The sequence below is a fragment of the Pristiophorus japonicus genome, chromosome 24 (genome assembly GCF_044704955.1).
Source record: "Pristiophorus japonicus isolate sPriJap1 chromosome 24, sPriJap1.hap1, whole genome shotgun sequence".
Lineage (NCBI taxonomy): Eukaryota > Metazoa > Chordata > Chondrichthyes > Pristiophoridae > Pristiophorus > Pristiophorus japonicus.
In genome coordinates this window covers 2705850-2724298 of record NC_092000.1, presented here as the reverse complement: position 1 = coordinate 2724298, position 18449 = coordinate 2705850, and the positions used below count along the sequence as shown (strand labels likewise).

General features: G+C 56.5%; 1 protein-coding gene across 9 annotated transcripts in view; it reads left to right on the top strand.

Moving 5' to 3' along the window:
- The first annotated feature begins 1632 nt into the window (after positions 1-1632).
- LOC139237785 (kinetochore protein spc24-like) overlaps positions 1633-18449 on the top strand; it is a 32263-nt gene continuing 15446 nt past the window's right edge. The window contains exons 1-2 of one of the 9 annotated variants that reach the window (XM_070866969.1): positions 1633-1711; positions 16828-17006. In XM_070866969.1, the coding sequence (XP_070723070.1) occupies positions 16844-17006 (163 nt within the window). In that variant the 5' untranslated portion in view covers positions 1633-1711; positions 16828-16843. The other 8 variants (XM_070866972.1, XM_070866968.1, XM_070866976.1 and 5 more) reach the window with 8 other exon arrangements.

Genomic DNA, 18449 nt, shown 5'->3' with positions numbered 1-18449 from the left:
GCAGTACTGAAGGAGCGCCGCACTGTCGGAGGAGCAGTACTGAGGGAGCCCCGCACTGTCGGAGGGGCAGTACTGAGGGAGCCCCGCACTGTCGGAGGGGCAGTACTGAGGGAGCCCCGCACTGTCGGAGGGGCAGTACTGAGGGAGTGCTGCACTGTCGGAGGGGCAGTACTGAGGGAGCGCTGGACTGTCGGAGGGGCAGTACTGAGGGAGCGCCGGACTGTCGGAGGGGCAGTACTGAGGGAGCGCCGCACTGTCGGAGGAGCAGTACTGAGGGAGCCCCGCACTGTCGGAGGGGCAGTACTGAGGGAGCCCCGCACTGTCGGAGGGGCAGTACTGAGGGAGCGCTGCACTGTCGGAGGGGCAGTACTGAGGGAGCCCCGCACTGTCGGAGGGGCAGTACTGAGGGAGCGCTGCACTGTCGGAGGGGCAGTACTGAGGGAGTGCTGCACTGTCGGAGGGGCAGTACTGAGGGAGCGCTGGACTGTCGGAGGGGCAGTACTGAGGGAGCGCCGGACTGTCGGAGGAGCAGTACTGAGGGAGTGCCGCACTGTCAGAGGGGCAGTACTGAGGGAGCGCCGCACTGTCGGAGGGGCAGTAGTGAGGGAGCCCCGCACTGTCGGAGGGGCAGTACTGAGGGAGCCCCGCACTGTCGGAGGGGCAGTACTGAGGGAGCGCCGCACTGTCGGAGGGGCAGTACTGAGGGAGCCCCGCGCTGTCGGAGGGGCAGTACTGAGGGAGCGCTGCACTGTCGGAGGGGCAGTACTGAGGGAGCCCCGCACTGTCGGAGGGGCAGTACTGAGGGAGCCCCGCACTGTCGGAGGGGCTGTACTGAGGGAGCCCCGCACTGTCGGAGGGGCAGTACTGAGGGAGCCCCGCGCTGTCGGAGGGGCAGTACTGAGGGAGCGCTGCACTGTTGGATGTCGTCTTTAGGATGAACCGTTAAACTGAGACCCTCTCTGCCCTACCAACTGTATGAAAAAGATCCCATGGAATTATTTGGAAAAGCAGGGGAGTTCTCCGGTGTCCTGGGGCCAATATTTATCCCTTGATCAACATCACAAAAACATTATCGGGTCATTATCACATTGCTGTGTGTGGGAGCTTGCTGTGCGCAAATTGGCTGCTGCGTTTCCCACATTACAACAGTGACTACACTTTTACAAAAAAGTACTTCATTGGCTCGAAAGCGCTTTGGGCATCCTGAGGTCGTGAAAGGCGCTATAGAAATACTAGTCTTGCTTTCTTTCGAAGATGCTTCTTAAAACCGTCTTATTTGATTAAGCTTTTAGTCACCTGTCCGGAAAACCTCCTTCTGTGACTCGGTGTAAATTTTTTGTCTGATTTACGCTCCTGTGGAGCGCCTCGGGACGGTTTAAAGGCACTGTATAAACGCACGTTGTTGTTGTTGTTGTTGTATTTAGGTGTCTAATGTCCATGCCAGCAGAACATGGCGTGGAAGATGGCAACAAAGCGAACATTAGGAACTGATCAATAATCATTTACATTTGAAAATGCCATTGTAAATAAAGCAGACCTGACAAGCTTTCTCCGTTTGACGGGCAGGGCGGCGGTTGGGGTCCTGCGGGGCGCGCGGGGAGTTTGAATTGTGGAATAACGGCCGGCGGAGGGCGGGAACCCGGGAGTCAACATCCGGGGCAGCGGCACCGGCTCCGGCAGCGCGAGAGGGACCGCCCGGGATAGTGAGTGAGTGAGTGACCACCCGGGATAGTGAGTGAGTGAGTGACCACCCGGGATAGTGAGTGACCACCCGGGATAGTGAGTGAGTGAGTGACCACCCGGGATAGTGAGTGAGTGAGTGACCACCCGGGATAGTGAGTGAGTGACCACCCGGGATAGTGAGTGACCACCCGGGATAGTGAGTGAGTGAGTGACCACCCGGGATAGTGAGTGAGTGAGGGACCGCCCGGGATAGTGAGTGACCACCCGGGATAGTGAGTGACCACCCGGGATAGTGAGTGAGTGAGTGACCACCCGGGATAGTGAGTGAGTGACCACCCGGGATAGTGAGTGAGTGACCACCCGGGATAGTGAGTGACCACCCGGGATAGTGAGTGAGTGACCACCCGGGATAGTGAGTGACCACCCGGGATAGTGAGTGAGTGACCACCCGGGATAGTGAGTGAGTGACCGCCCGGGATAGTGAGTGAGTGACCACCCGGGATAGTGAGTGAGTGACCACCCGGGATAGTGAGTGAGTGACCACCCGGGATAGTGAGTGAGTGAGTGACCACCCGGGATAGTGAGTGAGTGACCACCCGGGATAGTGAGTGAGTGAGTGACCACCCGGGATAGTGAGTGACCACCCGGGATAGTGAGTGACCACCCGGGATAGTGAGTGAGTGACCACCCGGGATAGTGAGTGAGTGAGGGACCACCCGGGATAGTGAGTGAGTGAGGGACCGCCCGGGATAGTGAGTGAGTGACCACCCGGGATAGTGAGTGACCACCCGGGATAGTGAGTGAGTGACCACCCGGGATAGTGAGTGACCACCCGGGATAGTGAGTGAGTGAGGGACCACCCGGGATAGTGAGTGAGTGACCACCCGGGATAGTGAGTGACCACCCGGGATAGTGAGTGAGTGACCACCCGGGATAGTGAGTGACCACCCGGGATAGTGAGTGAGTGACCACCCGGGATAGTGAGTGAGTGAGTGACCACCCGGGATAGTGAGTGAGTGAGTGACCACCCGGGATAGTGAGTGAGTGACCACCCGGGATAGTGAGTGAGTGACCACCCGGGATAGTGAGTGACCACCCGGGATAGTGAGTGAGGGACAACCCGGGATAGTGAGTGACCACCCGGGATAGTGAGTGAGTGACCACCCGGGATAGTGAGTGACCACCCGGGATAGTGAGTGAGTGAGTGACCACCCGGGATAGTGAGTGAGTGACCACCCGGGATAGTGAGTGACCACCCGGGATAGTGAGTGAGTGAGTGACCACCCGGGATAGTGAGTGAGTGACCACCCGGGATAGTGAGTGACCACCCGGGATAGTGAGTGAGTGACCACCCGGGATAGTGAGTGAGTGAGTGAGTGACAACCCGGGATAGTGAGTGAGTGAGTGACCACCCGGGATAGTGAGTGAGTGAGTGACCACCCGGGATAGTGAGTGACCACCCGGGATAGTGAGTGAGTGAGTGACCGCCCGGGATAGTGAGTGAGTGACCACCCGGGATAGTGAGTGAGTGACCACCCGGGATAGTGAGTGACCACCCGGGATAGTGAGTGAGTGAGTGACCACCCGGGATAGTGAGTGAGTGACCACCCGGGATAGTGAGTGACCACCCGGGATAGTGAGTGAGTGACCACCCGGGATAGTGAGTGAGTGAGGGACCACCCGGGATAGTGAGTGAGTGAGGGACCACCCGGGATAGTGAGTGAGTGAGGGACCGCCCGGGATAGTGAGTGAGTGACCACCCGGGATAGTGAGTGAGTGACCACCCGGGATAGTGAGTGAGTGACCACCCGGGATAGTGAGTGACCACCCGGGATAGTGAGTGAGTGAGTGACCACCCGGGATAGTGAGTGAGTGACCACCCGGGATAGTGAGTGACCACCCGGGATAGTGAGTGAGTGAGTGACCACCCGGGATAGTGAGTGAGTGACCACCCGGGATAGTGAGTGAGTGACCACCCGGGATAGTGAGTGACCACCCGGGATAGTGAGTGAGTGACCACCCGGGATAGTGAGTGAGTGACCACCCGGGATAGTGAGTGAGTGACCACCCGGGATAGTGAGTGACCACCCGGGATAGTGAGTGAGTGAGTGACCACCCGGGATAGTGAGTGAGTGACCACCCGGGATAGTGAGTGACCACCCGGGATAGTGAGTGAGTGAGGGACCACCCGGGATAGTGAGTGAGTGAGGGACCACCCGGGATAGTGAGTGAGTGAGGGACCGCCCGGGATAGTGAGTGAGTGAGGAACCACCCGGGATAGTGAGTGAGTGACCACCCGGGATAGTGAGTGAGTGAGGGACCACCCGGGATAGTGAGTGACCACCCGGGATAGTGAGTGACCACCCGGGATAGTGAGTGAGTGACCACCCGGGATAGTGAGTGAGTGAGGAACCACCCGGGATAGTGAGTGAGTGAGTGAGGAACCACCCGGGATAGTGAGTGAGTGAGGGACCACCCGGGATAGTGAGTGAGTGAGTGACAACCCGGGATAGTGAGTGAGTGAGTGACAACCCGGGATAGTGAGTGACCACCCGGGATAGTGAGTGACCACCCGGGATAGTGAGTGAGTGAGTGACAACCCGGGATAGTGAGTGAGGGACCACCCGGGATAGTGAGTGACCACCCGGGATAGTGAGTGAGGGACAACCCGGGATAGTGAGTGAGTGAGTGAGGGACCACCCGGGATAGTGAGTGAGTGAGTGAGTGACAACCCGGGATAGTGAGTGACCACCCGGGATAGTGAGTGAGTGAGTGACAACCCGGGATAGTGAGTGAGGGACAACCCGGGATAGTGAGTGAGTGAGGGACCACCCGGGATTGTGAGTGAGTGAGTGAGTGACAACCCGGGATAGTGAGTGACCACCCGGGATAGTGAGTGAGGGACAACCCGGGATAGTGAGTGAGTGAGTGAGGGACCACCCAGGATAGTGAGTGAGTGAGTGACAACCCGGGATAGTGAGTGACCACCCGGGATAGTGAGTGAGTGAGTGAGTGACAACCCGGGATAGTGAGTGAGGGACAACCCGGGATAGTGAGTGAGTGAGGGACCACCCGGGATAGTGAGTGAGTGACAACCCGGGATAGTGAGTGACCACCCGGGATAGTGAGTGAGTGAGTGACAACCCGGGATAGTGAGTGAGTGAGTGACCACCCGGGATAGTGAGTGAGGGACAACCCGGGATAGTGAGTGAGTGAGGGACAACCCGGGATAGTGAGTGAGGGACCACCCGGGATAGTGAGTGAGTGAGTGAGTGACAACCCGGGATAGTGAGTGACCACCCGGGATAGTGAGTGAGTGAGGGACCACCCGGGATAGTGAGTGAGTGAGTGAGAGGGACCACCCGGGATAGTGAGTGAGTGAGTGAGTGACAACCCGGGATAGTGAGTGACCACCCGGGATAGTGAGTGAGTGAGGGACCACCCGGGATAGTGAGTGAGTGAGTGACCACCCGGAATAGTGAGTGAGTGAGTGACCACCCGGGATAGTGAGTGAGTGAGTGACCACCCGGGATAGTGAGTGAGTGACCACCCGGGATAGTGAGTGACCACCCGGGATAGTGAGTGAGTGAGTGACCACCCGGGATAGTGAGTGAGTGACCACCCGGGATAGTGAGTGACCACCCGGGATAGTGAGTGAGTGAGGGACCACCCGGGATAGTGAGTGAGTGAGGGACCACCCGGGATAGTGAGTGAGTGAGGGACCGCCCGGGATAGTGAGTGAGTGAGTGAGTGAGGAACCACCCGGGATAGTGAGTGAGTGACCACCCGGGATAGTGAGTGAGTGAGGGACCACCCGGGATAGTGAGTGACCACCCGGGATAGTGAGTGACCACCCGGGATAGTGAGTGAGTGACCACCCGGGATAGTGAGTGAGTGAGGAACCACCCGGGATAGTGAGTGAGTGAGTGAGGAACCACCCGGGATAGTGAGTGAGTGAGGGACCACCCGGGATAGTGAGTGAGTGAGTGACAACCCGGGATAGTGAGTGAGTGAGTGACAACCCGGGATAGTGAGTGACCACCCGGGATAGTGAGTGACCACCCGGGATAGTGAGTGAGTGAGTGACAACCCGGGATAGTGAGTGAGGGACCACCCGGGATAGTGAGTGACCACCCGGGATAGTGAGTGAGGGACAACCCGGGATAGTGAGTGAGTGAGTGAGGGACCACCCGGGATAGTGAGTGAGTGAGTGAGTGACAACCCGGGATAGTGAGTGACCACCCGGGATAGTGAGTGAGTGAGTGACAACCCGGGATAGTGAGTGAGGGACAACCCGGGATAGTGAGTGAGTGAGGGACCACCCGGGATTGTGAGTGAGTGAGTGAGTGACAACCCGGGATAGTGAGTGACCACCCGGGATAGTGAGTGAGGGACAACCCGGGATAGTGAGTGAGTGAGTGAGGGACCACCCAGGATAGTGAGTGAGTGAGTGACAACCCGGGATAGTGAGTGACCACCCGGGATAGTGAGTGAGTGAGTGACAACCCGGGATAGTGAGTGAGGGACAACCCGGGATAGTGAGTGAGTGAGGGACCACCCGGGATAGTGAGTGAGTGACAACCCGGGATAGTGAGTGACCACCCGGGATAGTGAGTGAGTGAGTGACAACCCGGGATAGTGAGTGAGTGAGTGACCACCCGGGATAGTGAGTGAGGGACAACCCGGGATAGTGAGTGAGTGAGGGACAACCCGGGATAGTGAGTGAGGGACCACCCGGGATAGTGAGTGAGTGAGTGAGTGACAACCCGGGATAGTGAGTGACCACCCGGGATAGTGAGTGAGTGAGGGACCACCCGGGATAGTGAGTGAGTGAGTGAGAGGGACCACCCGGGATAGTGAGTGAGTGAGTGAGTGACAACCCGGGATAGTGAGTGACCACCCGGGATAGTGAGTGAGTGAGGGACCACCCGGGATAGTGAGTGAGTGAGTGACCACCCGGAATAGTGAGTGAGTGAGTGACCACCCGGGATAGTGAGTGAGTGAGTGACCACCCGGGATAGTGAGTGAGTGACAACCCGGGATAGTGAGTGAGTGAGGGACCACCCGGGATAGTGAGTGAGTGAGGGACCACCCGGGATAGTGAGTGAGTGAGTGACCGCCCGGGATAGTGAGTGAGTGAGGGACCACCCGGGATAGTGAGTGAGTGAGTGAGAGAGAGGGACCACCCGGGATAGTGAGTGAGTGAGTGACAACCCGGGATAGTGAGTGACCACCCGGGATAGTGAGTGAGTGAGGGACCACCCGGGATAGTGAGTGAGTGAGGGACCATCCGGGATAGTGAGTGAGTGAGTGACCGCCCGGGATAGTGAGTGAGTGAGTGACAACCCGGGATAGTGAGTGACCACCCGGGATAGTGAGTGACCACCCGGGATAGTGAGTGAGTGAGTGACAACCCGGGATAGTGAGTGAGGGACCACCCGGGATAGTGAGTGACCACCCGGGATAGTGAGTGAGGGACAACCCGGGATAGTGAGTGAGTGAGTGAGGGACCACCCGGGATAGTGAGTGAGTGAGTGAGTGACAACCCGGGATAGTGAGTGACCACCCGGGATAGTGAGTGAGTGAGTGACAACCCGGGATAGTGAGTGAGGGACAACCCGGGATAGTGAGTGAGTGAGGGACCACCCGGGATTGTGAGTGAGTGAGTGAGTGACAACCCGGGATAGTGAGTGACCACCCGGGATAGTGAGTGAGGGACAACCCGGGATAGTGAGTGAGTGAGTGAGGGACCACCCGGGATAGTGAGTGAGTGAGTGAGTGACAACCCGGGATAGTGAGTGACCACCCGGGATAGTGAGTGAGTGAGTGACAACCCGGGATAGTGAGTGAGGGACAACCCGGGATAGTGAGTGAGTGAGTGACAACCCGGGATAGTGAGTGAGGGACAACCCGGGATAGTGAGTGAGTGAGTGAGGGACCACCCGGGATAGTGAGTGAGTGAGTGAGTGACAACCCGGGATAGTGAGTGACCACCCGGGATAGTGAGTGAGTGAGTGACAACCCGGGATAGTGAGTGAGGGACAACCCGGGATAGTGAGTGAGTGAGGGACCACCCGGGATTGTGAGTGAGTGAGTGAGTGACAACCCGGGATAGTGAGTGACCACCCGGGATAGTGAGTGAGGGACAACCCGGGATAGTGAGTGAGTGAGTGAGGGACCACCCGGGATAGTGAGTGAGTGAGTGAGTGACAACCCGGGATAGTGAGTGACCACCCGGGATAGTGAGTGAGTGAGTGACAACCCGGGATAGTGAGTGAGGGACAACCCGGGATAGTGAGTGAGTGAGTGACAACCCGGGATAGTGAGTGAGTGAGGGACCACCCGGGATAGTGAGTGAGTGAGTGAGTGACAACCCGGGATATTGAGTGACCACCCGGGATAATGAGTGAGTGAGTGACAACCCGGGATAGTGAGTGAGTGAGTGAGTGACCACCCGGGATAGTGAGTGAGGGACAACCCGGGATAGTGAGTGAGAGAGAGGGACCACCCGGGATAGTGAGTGAGTGAGGGTCAACCCGGGATAGTGAGTGACCACCCGGGATAGTGAGTGAGTGAGTGACCACCCGGGATAGTGAGTGAGTGAGTGACCACACGGGATAGTGAGTGAGTGAGGGACCACCCGGGATAGTGAGTGAGTGAGAGAGAGGGACCACCCGGGATAGTGAGTGAGTGAGGGACCACCCGGGATAGTGAGTGAGTGAGTGACCACCCGGGATAGTGAGTGAGTGAGTGAGGGACAACCCGGGATAGTGAGTGAGTGAGGGACAACCCGGGATAGTGAGTGAGTGAGGGACAACCCGGGATAGTGAGTGACCACCCGGGATAGTGAGTGAGTGAGTGACCACCCGGGATAGTGAGTGTGTGAGGGACAACCCGGGATAGTGAGTGACCACCCGGGATAGTGAGTGAGTGAGTGAGGGACAACCCGGGATAGTGAGTGAGTGAGGGACAACCCGGGATAGTGAGTGAGTGAGGGACAACCCGGGATAGTGAGTGACCACCCGGGTAAGTGAGTGAGTGACCACCCGGGATAGTGAGTGAGTGAGAGACAACCCGGGATAGTGAGTGACCACCCGGGATAGTGAGTGAGTGAGTGAGGGACAACCCGGGATAGTGAGTGAGTGAGGGACAACCCGGGATAGTGAGTGAGTGAGTGAGGGACAACCCGGGATAGTGAGTGAGTGAGGGACAACCCGGGATAGTGAGTGAGTGAGGGACCACCCGGGATAGTGAGTGAGTGAGGGACAACCCGGGATAGTGAGTGAGTGAGGGACAACCCGGGATAGTGAGTGAGTGAGGGACCACCCGGGATAGTGAGTGAGTGAGTGAGGGACAACCCGGGATAGTGAGTGAGTGAGGGACCACCCGGGATAGTGAGTGAGTGAGGGACCACCCGGGATAGTGAGTGAGTGAGGGACTACCCGGGATAGTGAGTGAGTGAGTGAGGGACAACCCGGGATAGTGAGTGAGTGAGGGACCACCCGGGATAGTGAGTGAGTGAGTGAGGGACCACCCGGGATAGTGAGTGAGTGAGGGACAACCCGGGATAGTGAGTGAGTGAGGGACCACCCGGGATAGTGAGTGAGTGAGGGACAACCCGGGATAGTGAGTGACAACCCGGGATAGTGAGTGAGTGAGGGACCACCCGGGATAGTGAGTGAGTGAGGGACAACCCGGGATAGTGAGTGAGTGAGGGACAACCCGGGATAGTGAGTGAGTGAGGGACAACCCGGGATAGTGAGGGACAACCCGGGATAGTGAGTGAGGGACTACCCGGGATAGTGAGTGAGTGAGGGACAACCCGGGATAGTGAGCGAGGGACCACCCGGGATAGTGAGTGAGTGAGGGACAACCCGGGATAGTGAGTGAGTGAGGGACAACCCGGGATAGTGAGTGAGGGACCACCCGGGATAGTGAGTGAGTGAGGGCTACCACCCGGGATAGTGAGTGAGTGAGTGACCACCCGGGATAGTGAGTGAGTGAGGGACCACCCGGGATAGTGAGTGAGTGAGGGACAACCCGGGATAGTGAGTGAGTGAGGGACAACCCGGGATAGTGAGTGAGTGAGGGACAACCCGGGATAGTGAGTGAGGGACAACCCGGGATAGTGAGTGAGTGAGGGACAACCCGGGATAGTGAGTGAGTGAGTGACCCCGGGATAGTGAGTGAGTGAGGGACCTCCCGGGATAGTGAGTGAGTGAGGGACAACCCGGGATAGTGAGTGAGTGAGGGACAACCCGGGATGAGTGAGTGAGGGACAACCCGGGATAGTGAGTGAGTGAGTGAGGGACAACCCGGGATAGTGAGTGAGTGAGGGACAACCCGGGATGAGTGAGTGAGGGACAACCCGGAATAGTGAGTGAGTGAGGGAGACACCCGGGATAGTGAGTGAGTGAGGGACCACCCGGGATAGTGAGTGAGACAGAGAGAGAGAGGGACCACCCGGGATAGTGAGTGAGTGAGGGACAACCCGGGATAGTGAGTGAGCGAGTGACCACCCGGGATAGTGAGTGAGTGGGGGACAACCCGGGATAGTGAGTGAGTGAGTGAGGGACAACCTGGGATAGTGAGTGAGCGAGTGACCACCCGGGATAGTGAGTGAGTGAGGGACAACCCGGGATAGTGAGTGAGTGAGAGACAACCCGGGATAGTGAGTGAGTGAGGGACAACCCGGGATAGTGAGTGAGCGAGTGACCACCCGGGATAGTGAGTGAGTGAGGGACCACCCGGGATAGTGAGTGAGTGAGGGACAACCCAGGATAGTGAGTGAGTGAGGGACAACCCGGGATAGTGAGTGAGTGAGGGACAACCCGGGATAGTGAGTGAGTGAGAGACAACCCGGGATAGTGAGTGAGTGAGGGACAACCCGGGATAGTGAGTGAGCGAGTGACCACCCGGGATAGTGAGTGAGTGAGGGACAACCCGGGCTAGTGAGTGAGTGAGTGAGGGACAACCTGGGATAGTGAGTGAGCGAGTGACCACCCGGGATAGTGAGTGAGTGAGGGACCACCCGGGATAGTGAGTGAGTGAGAGACAACCCAGGATAGTGAGTGAGTGAGGGACAACCGGGATAGTGAGTGAGCGAGTGACCACCCGGGATAGTGAGTGAGTGAGGGACCACCCGGGATAGTGAGTGAGTGAGGGACTACCCGGGTGAGTGAGTGAGGGACAACCCGGGATAGTGAGTGAGCGAGTGACCACCCGGGATAGTGAGTGAGTGAGGCACAACCCGGGATAGTGAGTGAGTGAGGGACAACCCGGGATAGTGAGTGAGTGAGGGACAACCCGGGATAGTGAGTGAGGGACAACCCGGGATAGTGAGTGAGTGAGGGACAACCCGGGATAGTGAGTGAGGGACAACCCGGGATAGTGAGTGAGTGACCACCCGGGATAGTGAGTGAGTGAGGGACCACCCGGGATAGTGAGTGAGTGCCCACCCGGGATAGTGAGTGAGTGAGTGACCACCCGGGATAGTGAGTGAGTGAGGGACAACCCAGGATAGTGAGTGAGTGAGGGACAACCCGGGATAGTGAGTGAGTGAGGGACCACCCGGGATAGTGAATGAGTGAGGGACCACCCGGGATAGTGAGTGAGTGAGTGAGGGACCACCCGGGATAGTGAGTAAGTGAGGGACCACCCGGGATAGTGAGTGAGTGAGGGACAACCCGGGATAGTGAGTGAGGGACCACCCGGGATAGTGAGTGAGTGAGTGAGTGAGGGACCACCCGGAATAGTGAGTGAGTGAGGGACCACCCGGGATAGTGAGTGAGTGAGGGACAGCCCGGGATAGTGAGTGAGTGAGGGACCACCCGGGACAGTGAGTGAGTGAGGGACCACCCGGGATAGTGAGTGAGGGACCACCCGGGATAGTGAGTGAGTGAGGGACAACCCGGGATAGTGAGTGAGTGAGGGACCACCCGGGATAGTGAGTGAGTGAGGGACCACCCGGGATAGTGAGTGAGTGAGGGACAACCCGGGATAGTGAGTGAGTGAGGGACCACCCGGGACAGTGAGTGAGTGAGGGACCACCCGGGATAGTGAGTGAGTGAGTGACAACCCGGGATAGTGAGTGAGAGAGAGACAACCCGGGATAGTGAGTGAGTGAGGGACAACCCGGGATAGTGAGTGAGTGAGGGACAACCCGGGATAGTGAGTGAGTGAGGAACCACCCGGGATAGTGAGTGAGTGAGGGACCACCCGGGATAGTGAGTGAGTGAGGGACAACCCGGGATAGTGAGTGAGTGAGTGAGTGAGGGACAACCCGGGATAGTGAGTGAGTGAGAGAGGGACCACCCGGGATAGTGAGGGAGAGAGAGAGAGAGGGACCACCCGGGATAGTGAGTGAGTGAGGGACAACCCGGGATAGTGAGTGAGTGAGGGACCACCCGGAATAGTGAGTGAGAGAGAGAGAGAGAGAGAGAGGGACCACCCGGGATAGTGAGTGAGTGAGGGACAACCCGGGATAGTGAGTGAGTGAGTGACAACCCGGGATAATGAGTGAGTGAGGGACAACCCGGGATAGTGAGTGAGTGACAACCCGGGATAGTGAGTGAGTGAGGGACAACCCGGGATAGTGAGTGAATGAGGGACAACCCGGGATAGTGAGTGAGTGAGGGACCACCCGGGATAGTGAGTGAGGGACATCCCGGGATAATGAGTGAGTGAGGGACCACCCGGGATAGTGAGTGAGGGACAACCCGGGATAGTGAGTGAGTGAGGGACAACCCGGGATAGTGAGTGTGTGAGGGACAACCCGGGATAGTGAGTGAGTGAGGGACCACCCGGGATAGTGAGTGAGAGAGAGAGAGAGAGAGAGAGGGACCACCCGGGATAGTGAGTGAATGAGGGACAACCCGGGATAGTGAGTGAGTGAGGGACAACCCGGGATAGTGAGTGAGTGAGGGACAACCCGGGATAGTGAGTGAGTGAGGGACCACCCGGGATAGTGAGTGAGTGAGGGACCACCCGGGATAGTGAGTGAGTGAGGGACCACCCTGGATAGTGAGTGAGTGACAACCCGGGATAGTGAGTGAGTGAGGGACAACCCGGGATAGTGAGTGAGTGAGGGACAACCTGGGATAGTGAGTGAGTGAGGGACAACCCGGGATAGTGAGGGACCACCCGGGATAGTGAGTGAGTGAGGGACAACCCGGGATAGTGAGTGAGTGAGGGACCACCCGGGATAGTGAGTGAGTGAGGGACCACCAGGGACAGTGAGTGAGTGAGGGACCACCCGGGATAGTGAGTGAGTGAGGGACCACCCGGGATAGTGAGTGAGTAAGGGACAACCCGGGATAGTGAGTGAGGGAGGGACAACCCGGGATAGTGAGTGAGTGAGGGACCACCCGGGATAGTGAGTGACAACCCGGGATAGTGAGTGAGTGAGGGACCAACCGGGATAGAGAGTGAGTGAGAGAGAGAGAGGGGGACCACCCGGGATAGTGAGTGAGTGAGGGACAACCCGGGATAGTGAGTGAGTGAGAGGGACCACCCGGGATAGTGAGTTAGTGAGGGACAACCCGGGATAGTGAGTGAATGAGGGACAACCCGGGATAGTGAGTGAGTGAGGGACCACCCGGGATAGTGAGTGAGTGAGGGACCACCCGGGATAGTGAGTGAGTGAGGGACAACCCGGGATAGTGAGTGAGGGACAACCCGGGATAGTGAGTGAGTGAGGGACAACCTGGGATAGTGAGTGAGTGAGGGACAACCCGGGATAGTGAGGGACCACCCGGGATAGTGAGTGAGTGAGGGACAACCCAGGATAGTGAGTGAGTGAGGGACCACCCGGGATAGTGAGAGAGAGAGAGAGAGAGACCACCCGGGATAGTGAGTGAGTGAGAGAGACGGACCACCCGAGATAGTGAGTGAGTGAGGGACAACCCGAGTGAGTGAGTGAGAGAGAGGGACCACCCGGGATAGTGAGTGAGTGAGGGACAACCCGGGATAGTGAGTGATTGAGACAACCCGGGATAGTGAGTGAGTGAGTGAGGGACCACCCGGGATAGTGAGTGAGTGAGAGAGAGAGAGAGGGACCACCCGGGATAGTGAGTGAGTGAGGGACAACCCGGGATAGTGAGTGAGTGAGGGACAACCCGGGATAGTGATTGAGTGAGGGACCACCCGGGATAGTGAGTGAGTGAGAGAGAGAGAGAGAGAGGGACAATCCGGGATAGGGAGTGAGTGAGAGAGACAACCCGGGATAGTGAGTGAATGAGAGAGAGAGGGTCAACCTGGGAGAGTGAGTGAGTGAGAGAGAGGGACAATCCGGGATAGGGAGTGAGTGAGAGAGAGTGACAACCCGGGATAGTGAGTGAGTGAGTGAGTGTGAGGGACAACCCGGGATAGGAAGTGAGTGAGTGAGTGAGAGGGACAACCCGGGATAGGGAGTGAGTGAGTGAGAGGGACAACCCGGGATAGTGAGTGAGTGAGAGGGACAACCCGGGATAGTGAGTGAGTGAGTGAGAGGGACAACCCGGGATAGTGAGTGAGTGAGAGGGACAACCCGGGATAGTGAGTGAGTGAGAGGGACAACCCGGGATAGTGAGTGAGTGAGAGAGAGAGTGAGAGAGAGGGACAACCCGGGATAGGGAGTGAGTGAGAGAGAGGGACAACCCGGGATAGTGAGTGAGTGAGAGGGACAACCCGGGATAGTGAGTGAGTGAGTGAGAGGGACAACCCGGGATAGTGAGTGAGTGAGTGAGAGAGAGGGACAACCCGGGATAGTGAGTGAGTGAGTGAGAGGGACAACCCGGGATAGGGAGTGAGTGAGTGAGAGGGACAACCCGGGATAGTGAGTGAGTGAGTGAGAGGGACAACCCGGGATAGTGAGTGAATGAGAGAGAGGGACAACCCGGGATAGTGAGTGAGTGAGTGAGAGGGACAACCCGGGATAGTGAGTGAGTGAGTGAGAGGGACAACCTGGGATAGTGAGTGAGTGAGTGAGAGGGACAACCCGGGATAGTGAGTGAGTGAGAGGGACAACCCAGGATAGTGAGTGAGTGAGAGGGACAACCCGGGATAGTGAGTGAGTGAGAGAGTAAGAGAGAGGGACAACCCGGGATAGGGAGTGAATGAGTGAGAGGGACAACCCGGGATAGTGAGTGAATGAGAGAGAGGGACAACCCGGGATAGTGAGTGAGTGAGGGGGACAACTCGGGATAGGGAGTGAGTGAGTGAGAGGGACAACCCGGGATAGTGAGTGAGTGAGTGAGAGGGACAACCCGGGATAGTGAGTGAATGAGAGAGAGGGACAACCCGGGATAGTGAGTGAGTGAGAGGGACAACCCGGGATAGTGAGTGAGTGAGAGGGACAACCCGGGATAGTGAGTGAGTGAGAGAGTAAAAGAGAGGGACAACCCGGGATAGGGAGTGAGTGAGAGAGAGAGTGAGTGAGAGGGACAACCCGGGATAGTGAGTGAGTGAGAGGGACAACCCGGGATAGTGAGTGAGTGAGAGGGACAACCCGGGATAGGAAGTGAGTGAGTGAGTGAGAGGGACAACCCGGGATAGGGAGTGAGTGAGTGAGAGGGACAACCCGGGATAGTGAGTGAGTGAGTGAGAGGGACAACCCGGGATAGTGAGTGAATGAGAGAGAGGGACAACCCGGGATAGTGAGTGAGTGAGAGGGACAACCCGGGATAGGAAGTGAGTGAGTGAGTGAGAGGGACAACCCGGGATAGGGAGTGAGTGAGTGAGAGGGACAACCCGGGATAGTGAGTGAGTGAGTGAGAGGGACAACCCGGGATAGTGAGTGAATGAGAGAGAGGGACAACCCGGGATAGTGAGTGAGTGAGAGGGACAACCCGGGATAGGGAGTGAGTGAGTGAGAGGGACAACCCGGGATAATGAGTGAGTGAGTGAGAGGGACAACCCAGGATAGTGAGTGAATGAGAGAGAGGGACAACCCGGGATAGTGAGTGAGTCAGAGGGACAACCCGGGATAGTGAGTGAGTGAGAGGGACAACCCGGGATAGTGAGTGAGTGAGAGAGTAAGAGAGAGGGACAACCCGGGATAGGGAGTGAGTGAGTGAGAGGGACAACCCGGGATAGTGAGTGAATGAGAGAGAGGGACAACCCGGGATAGTGAGTGAGTGAGAGGGACAACTCGGGATAGGGAGTGAGTGAGTGAGAGGGACAACCCGGGATAGTGAGTGATTGAGTGAGAGGGACAACCCGGGATAGTGAGTGAGTGAGTGAGAGGGACAACCCGGGATAGTGAGTGAGTGAGAGGGACAACCCGGGATAGTGAGTGAGTGAGAGGGACAACCCGGGATAGTGAGTGAGTGAGAGGGACAACCCGGGATAGTGAGTGAGTGAGTGAGAGAGTAAGAGAGAGGGACAACCCGGGATAGGGAGTGAGTGAGAGAGAGAGTGAGTGAGAGGGACAACCCGGGATAGTGAGTGAGTGAGAGGGACAACCCGGGATAGTGAGTGAGTGAGAGAGAGGGACAACCCGGGATAGGGAGTGAGAGAGAGGGAGGGACAATCCGGGATAGAGAGTGAGTGAGAGAGAGGGACAACCCGGGATAGTGAGTGAGTGAGTGAGAGGGACAACCCGGAATAGGGAGTGAGTGAGTGAGTGAGTGAGAGGGACAACCCGGGATAGGGAGTGAGTGAGTGAGAGGGACAACCCGGGATAGGGAGTGAGTGAGAGAGAGGGACAACCCGGGATAGGGAGTGAGTGTGTGAGAGAGAGAGAGAAAGACATCCCGGGATAGGGAGTGAGTGAGAGAGAGGGACAACCCGGGATAGGGAGTGAGTGAGAGAGACGGACAACCCGGGATAGGGAGTGAGTGAGAGAGAGGCACAACCCGGAGGGAAAGCCCGGGGGTGAGGGGAGCGCGAGCACCGTAAAACTCGGGAATTCGCCTCAACACTCGGCCAGTGAACAAGTGACAGCCCCGGACCCTGGCCTCGATCCCCGGTCTCGCCGCGCTCCGTGCCTCCTCCTGCCTACTTTCTGCCAAGTTAGATGAGGGAAAACAATGAAATAAAGCATTGGACACAGATGAGAAATTGGAATCCATTGATAATTATGAAAAATAAATATAATGGAAGATAGATTGACTGACTTCTCTGCTCATCTTGTTAACATTTAAAATGTATAAATCCTATCTTTAGGTTGTGTTCCATAAGGATGGAGGCTCAGATCCAGGAATTTAAGGCATTAGCCGATGAAATGATGATCATCCTCTCTGGCTGTCATGGGGAGGTTCTGCTACAGAGCGCCATGGCGTACAAGGCAAAGATTATGCATGTTTACCTTGAAGAGGAGAAAAGTGTGAAGCATCTGATTAGAGGTAATACTGCAAAGAATTCTGAATTTTCAAATAAATAAGCTGAAATTCTACATTTGTAAGCTTGGTATGGGGGCTTTAAAAAGAGCCGCAAACTGCGACTGGATACTGTAAAGGTTGGCAAAAGCAGCAGAGTTGCTGATCGTGGGAGGGCAATACACACAGCTTTTCCTAGTGCCTGACCTTTTATTCAGATGCCAGCTCAGTGATGCAGTGTCACATCACAATTATGCAATGTGCCTATTTTTAGACAGTTTGAGGCACGCAATCCATAGGAAATCTGTAACATAATGTTAAACACAGTCGCCCAGAACACATTGGCTTTGCAACTCTCTCAAATATCTATGTACAAGGCACATCGATAAGAGTTCAAATGGTTTCAGATGCAGACTGTGTTACGTAAAATCAGAGCTTTTCAATAATCGTTCCGAGTATCTGTAAGAGTCACACATACCCTGCCGCTGTCGCTGCGAACATGAACTTATAGGTGAGGTGATATTCTGTAGGGAATGGCCAAACATAAACATGTAGTAGAATAGCAGAGAGAGAATGGAAATACAGTCATTACAGGTACAGGCAAATATCATACAATATACAGTCAGCAGTCAGGTGTTATATCATAATATACAGTCAATACGCAGACAGACGGCGTGTCATATAATATACAGTCAACACAGGGACAATGTGCAAAGAGACGGGGAGTATATTATACAATACACAGTCTGCACAGGGAGTATATTATACAATACACAGTCCACACAGGAAGTATATTATACAATACACAGTCTGCACAGGGAGTACACTATACAATATGCAGTCTGCACAGGGAGGACACTATACAATATGCAGTCTGCACAGGCAGCACACTATACAACTATGTACGTACAAAACACAAGCTACTCTTGTTCCGCTGCTCTCCTGAAGGCATTTGTTCTCGCTGGGGAGTGAGTTATATTGTTGCTGGCAATCTTTCTGTCGCTCAAGTGCCATCCTGTGTGTGAGCCCCGACAGTCAGTATCAGCAGGCGACAGGATCCACTGCCACCTGCTATCCCCACATGGCTGCACTCTCCAGCTGGGGTCACTGGACAGGGATCAGGAGCAGGAACACTGGCTGAATTCCCCTCTCTCTAATCCTGGGATCACTGAATAGCGATTAGAAGCAGGAACCCTGGCTGATCCCCCCCCCCTTCTCTCCAACCATGGGGTCACTGGACACTGATCAGGAGCAGCAACCCTGGCTGATCCCCCCCCCTTCTCTCCAACCATGGGGTCACTGGACAGTGATCAGGAGCAGCAACCCCAGCTGATTTCCCCTCTCTCTAATCCTGGGGTCACTGGATAGTGATTAGGAGCAGGAACCCTGGCCGATTTCCCCTCGCTCTAATCTAAGGGTCACCATACGAGGATCAGGAGCAGGAACTCTGGCTGATTTGCCCTCTCTCTA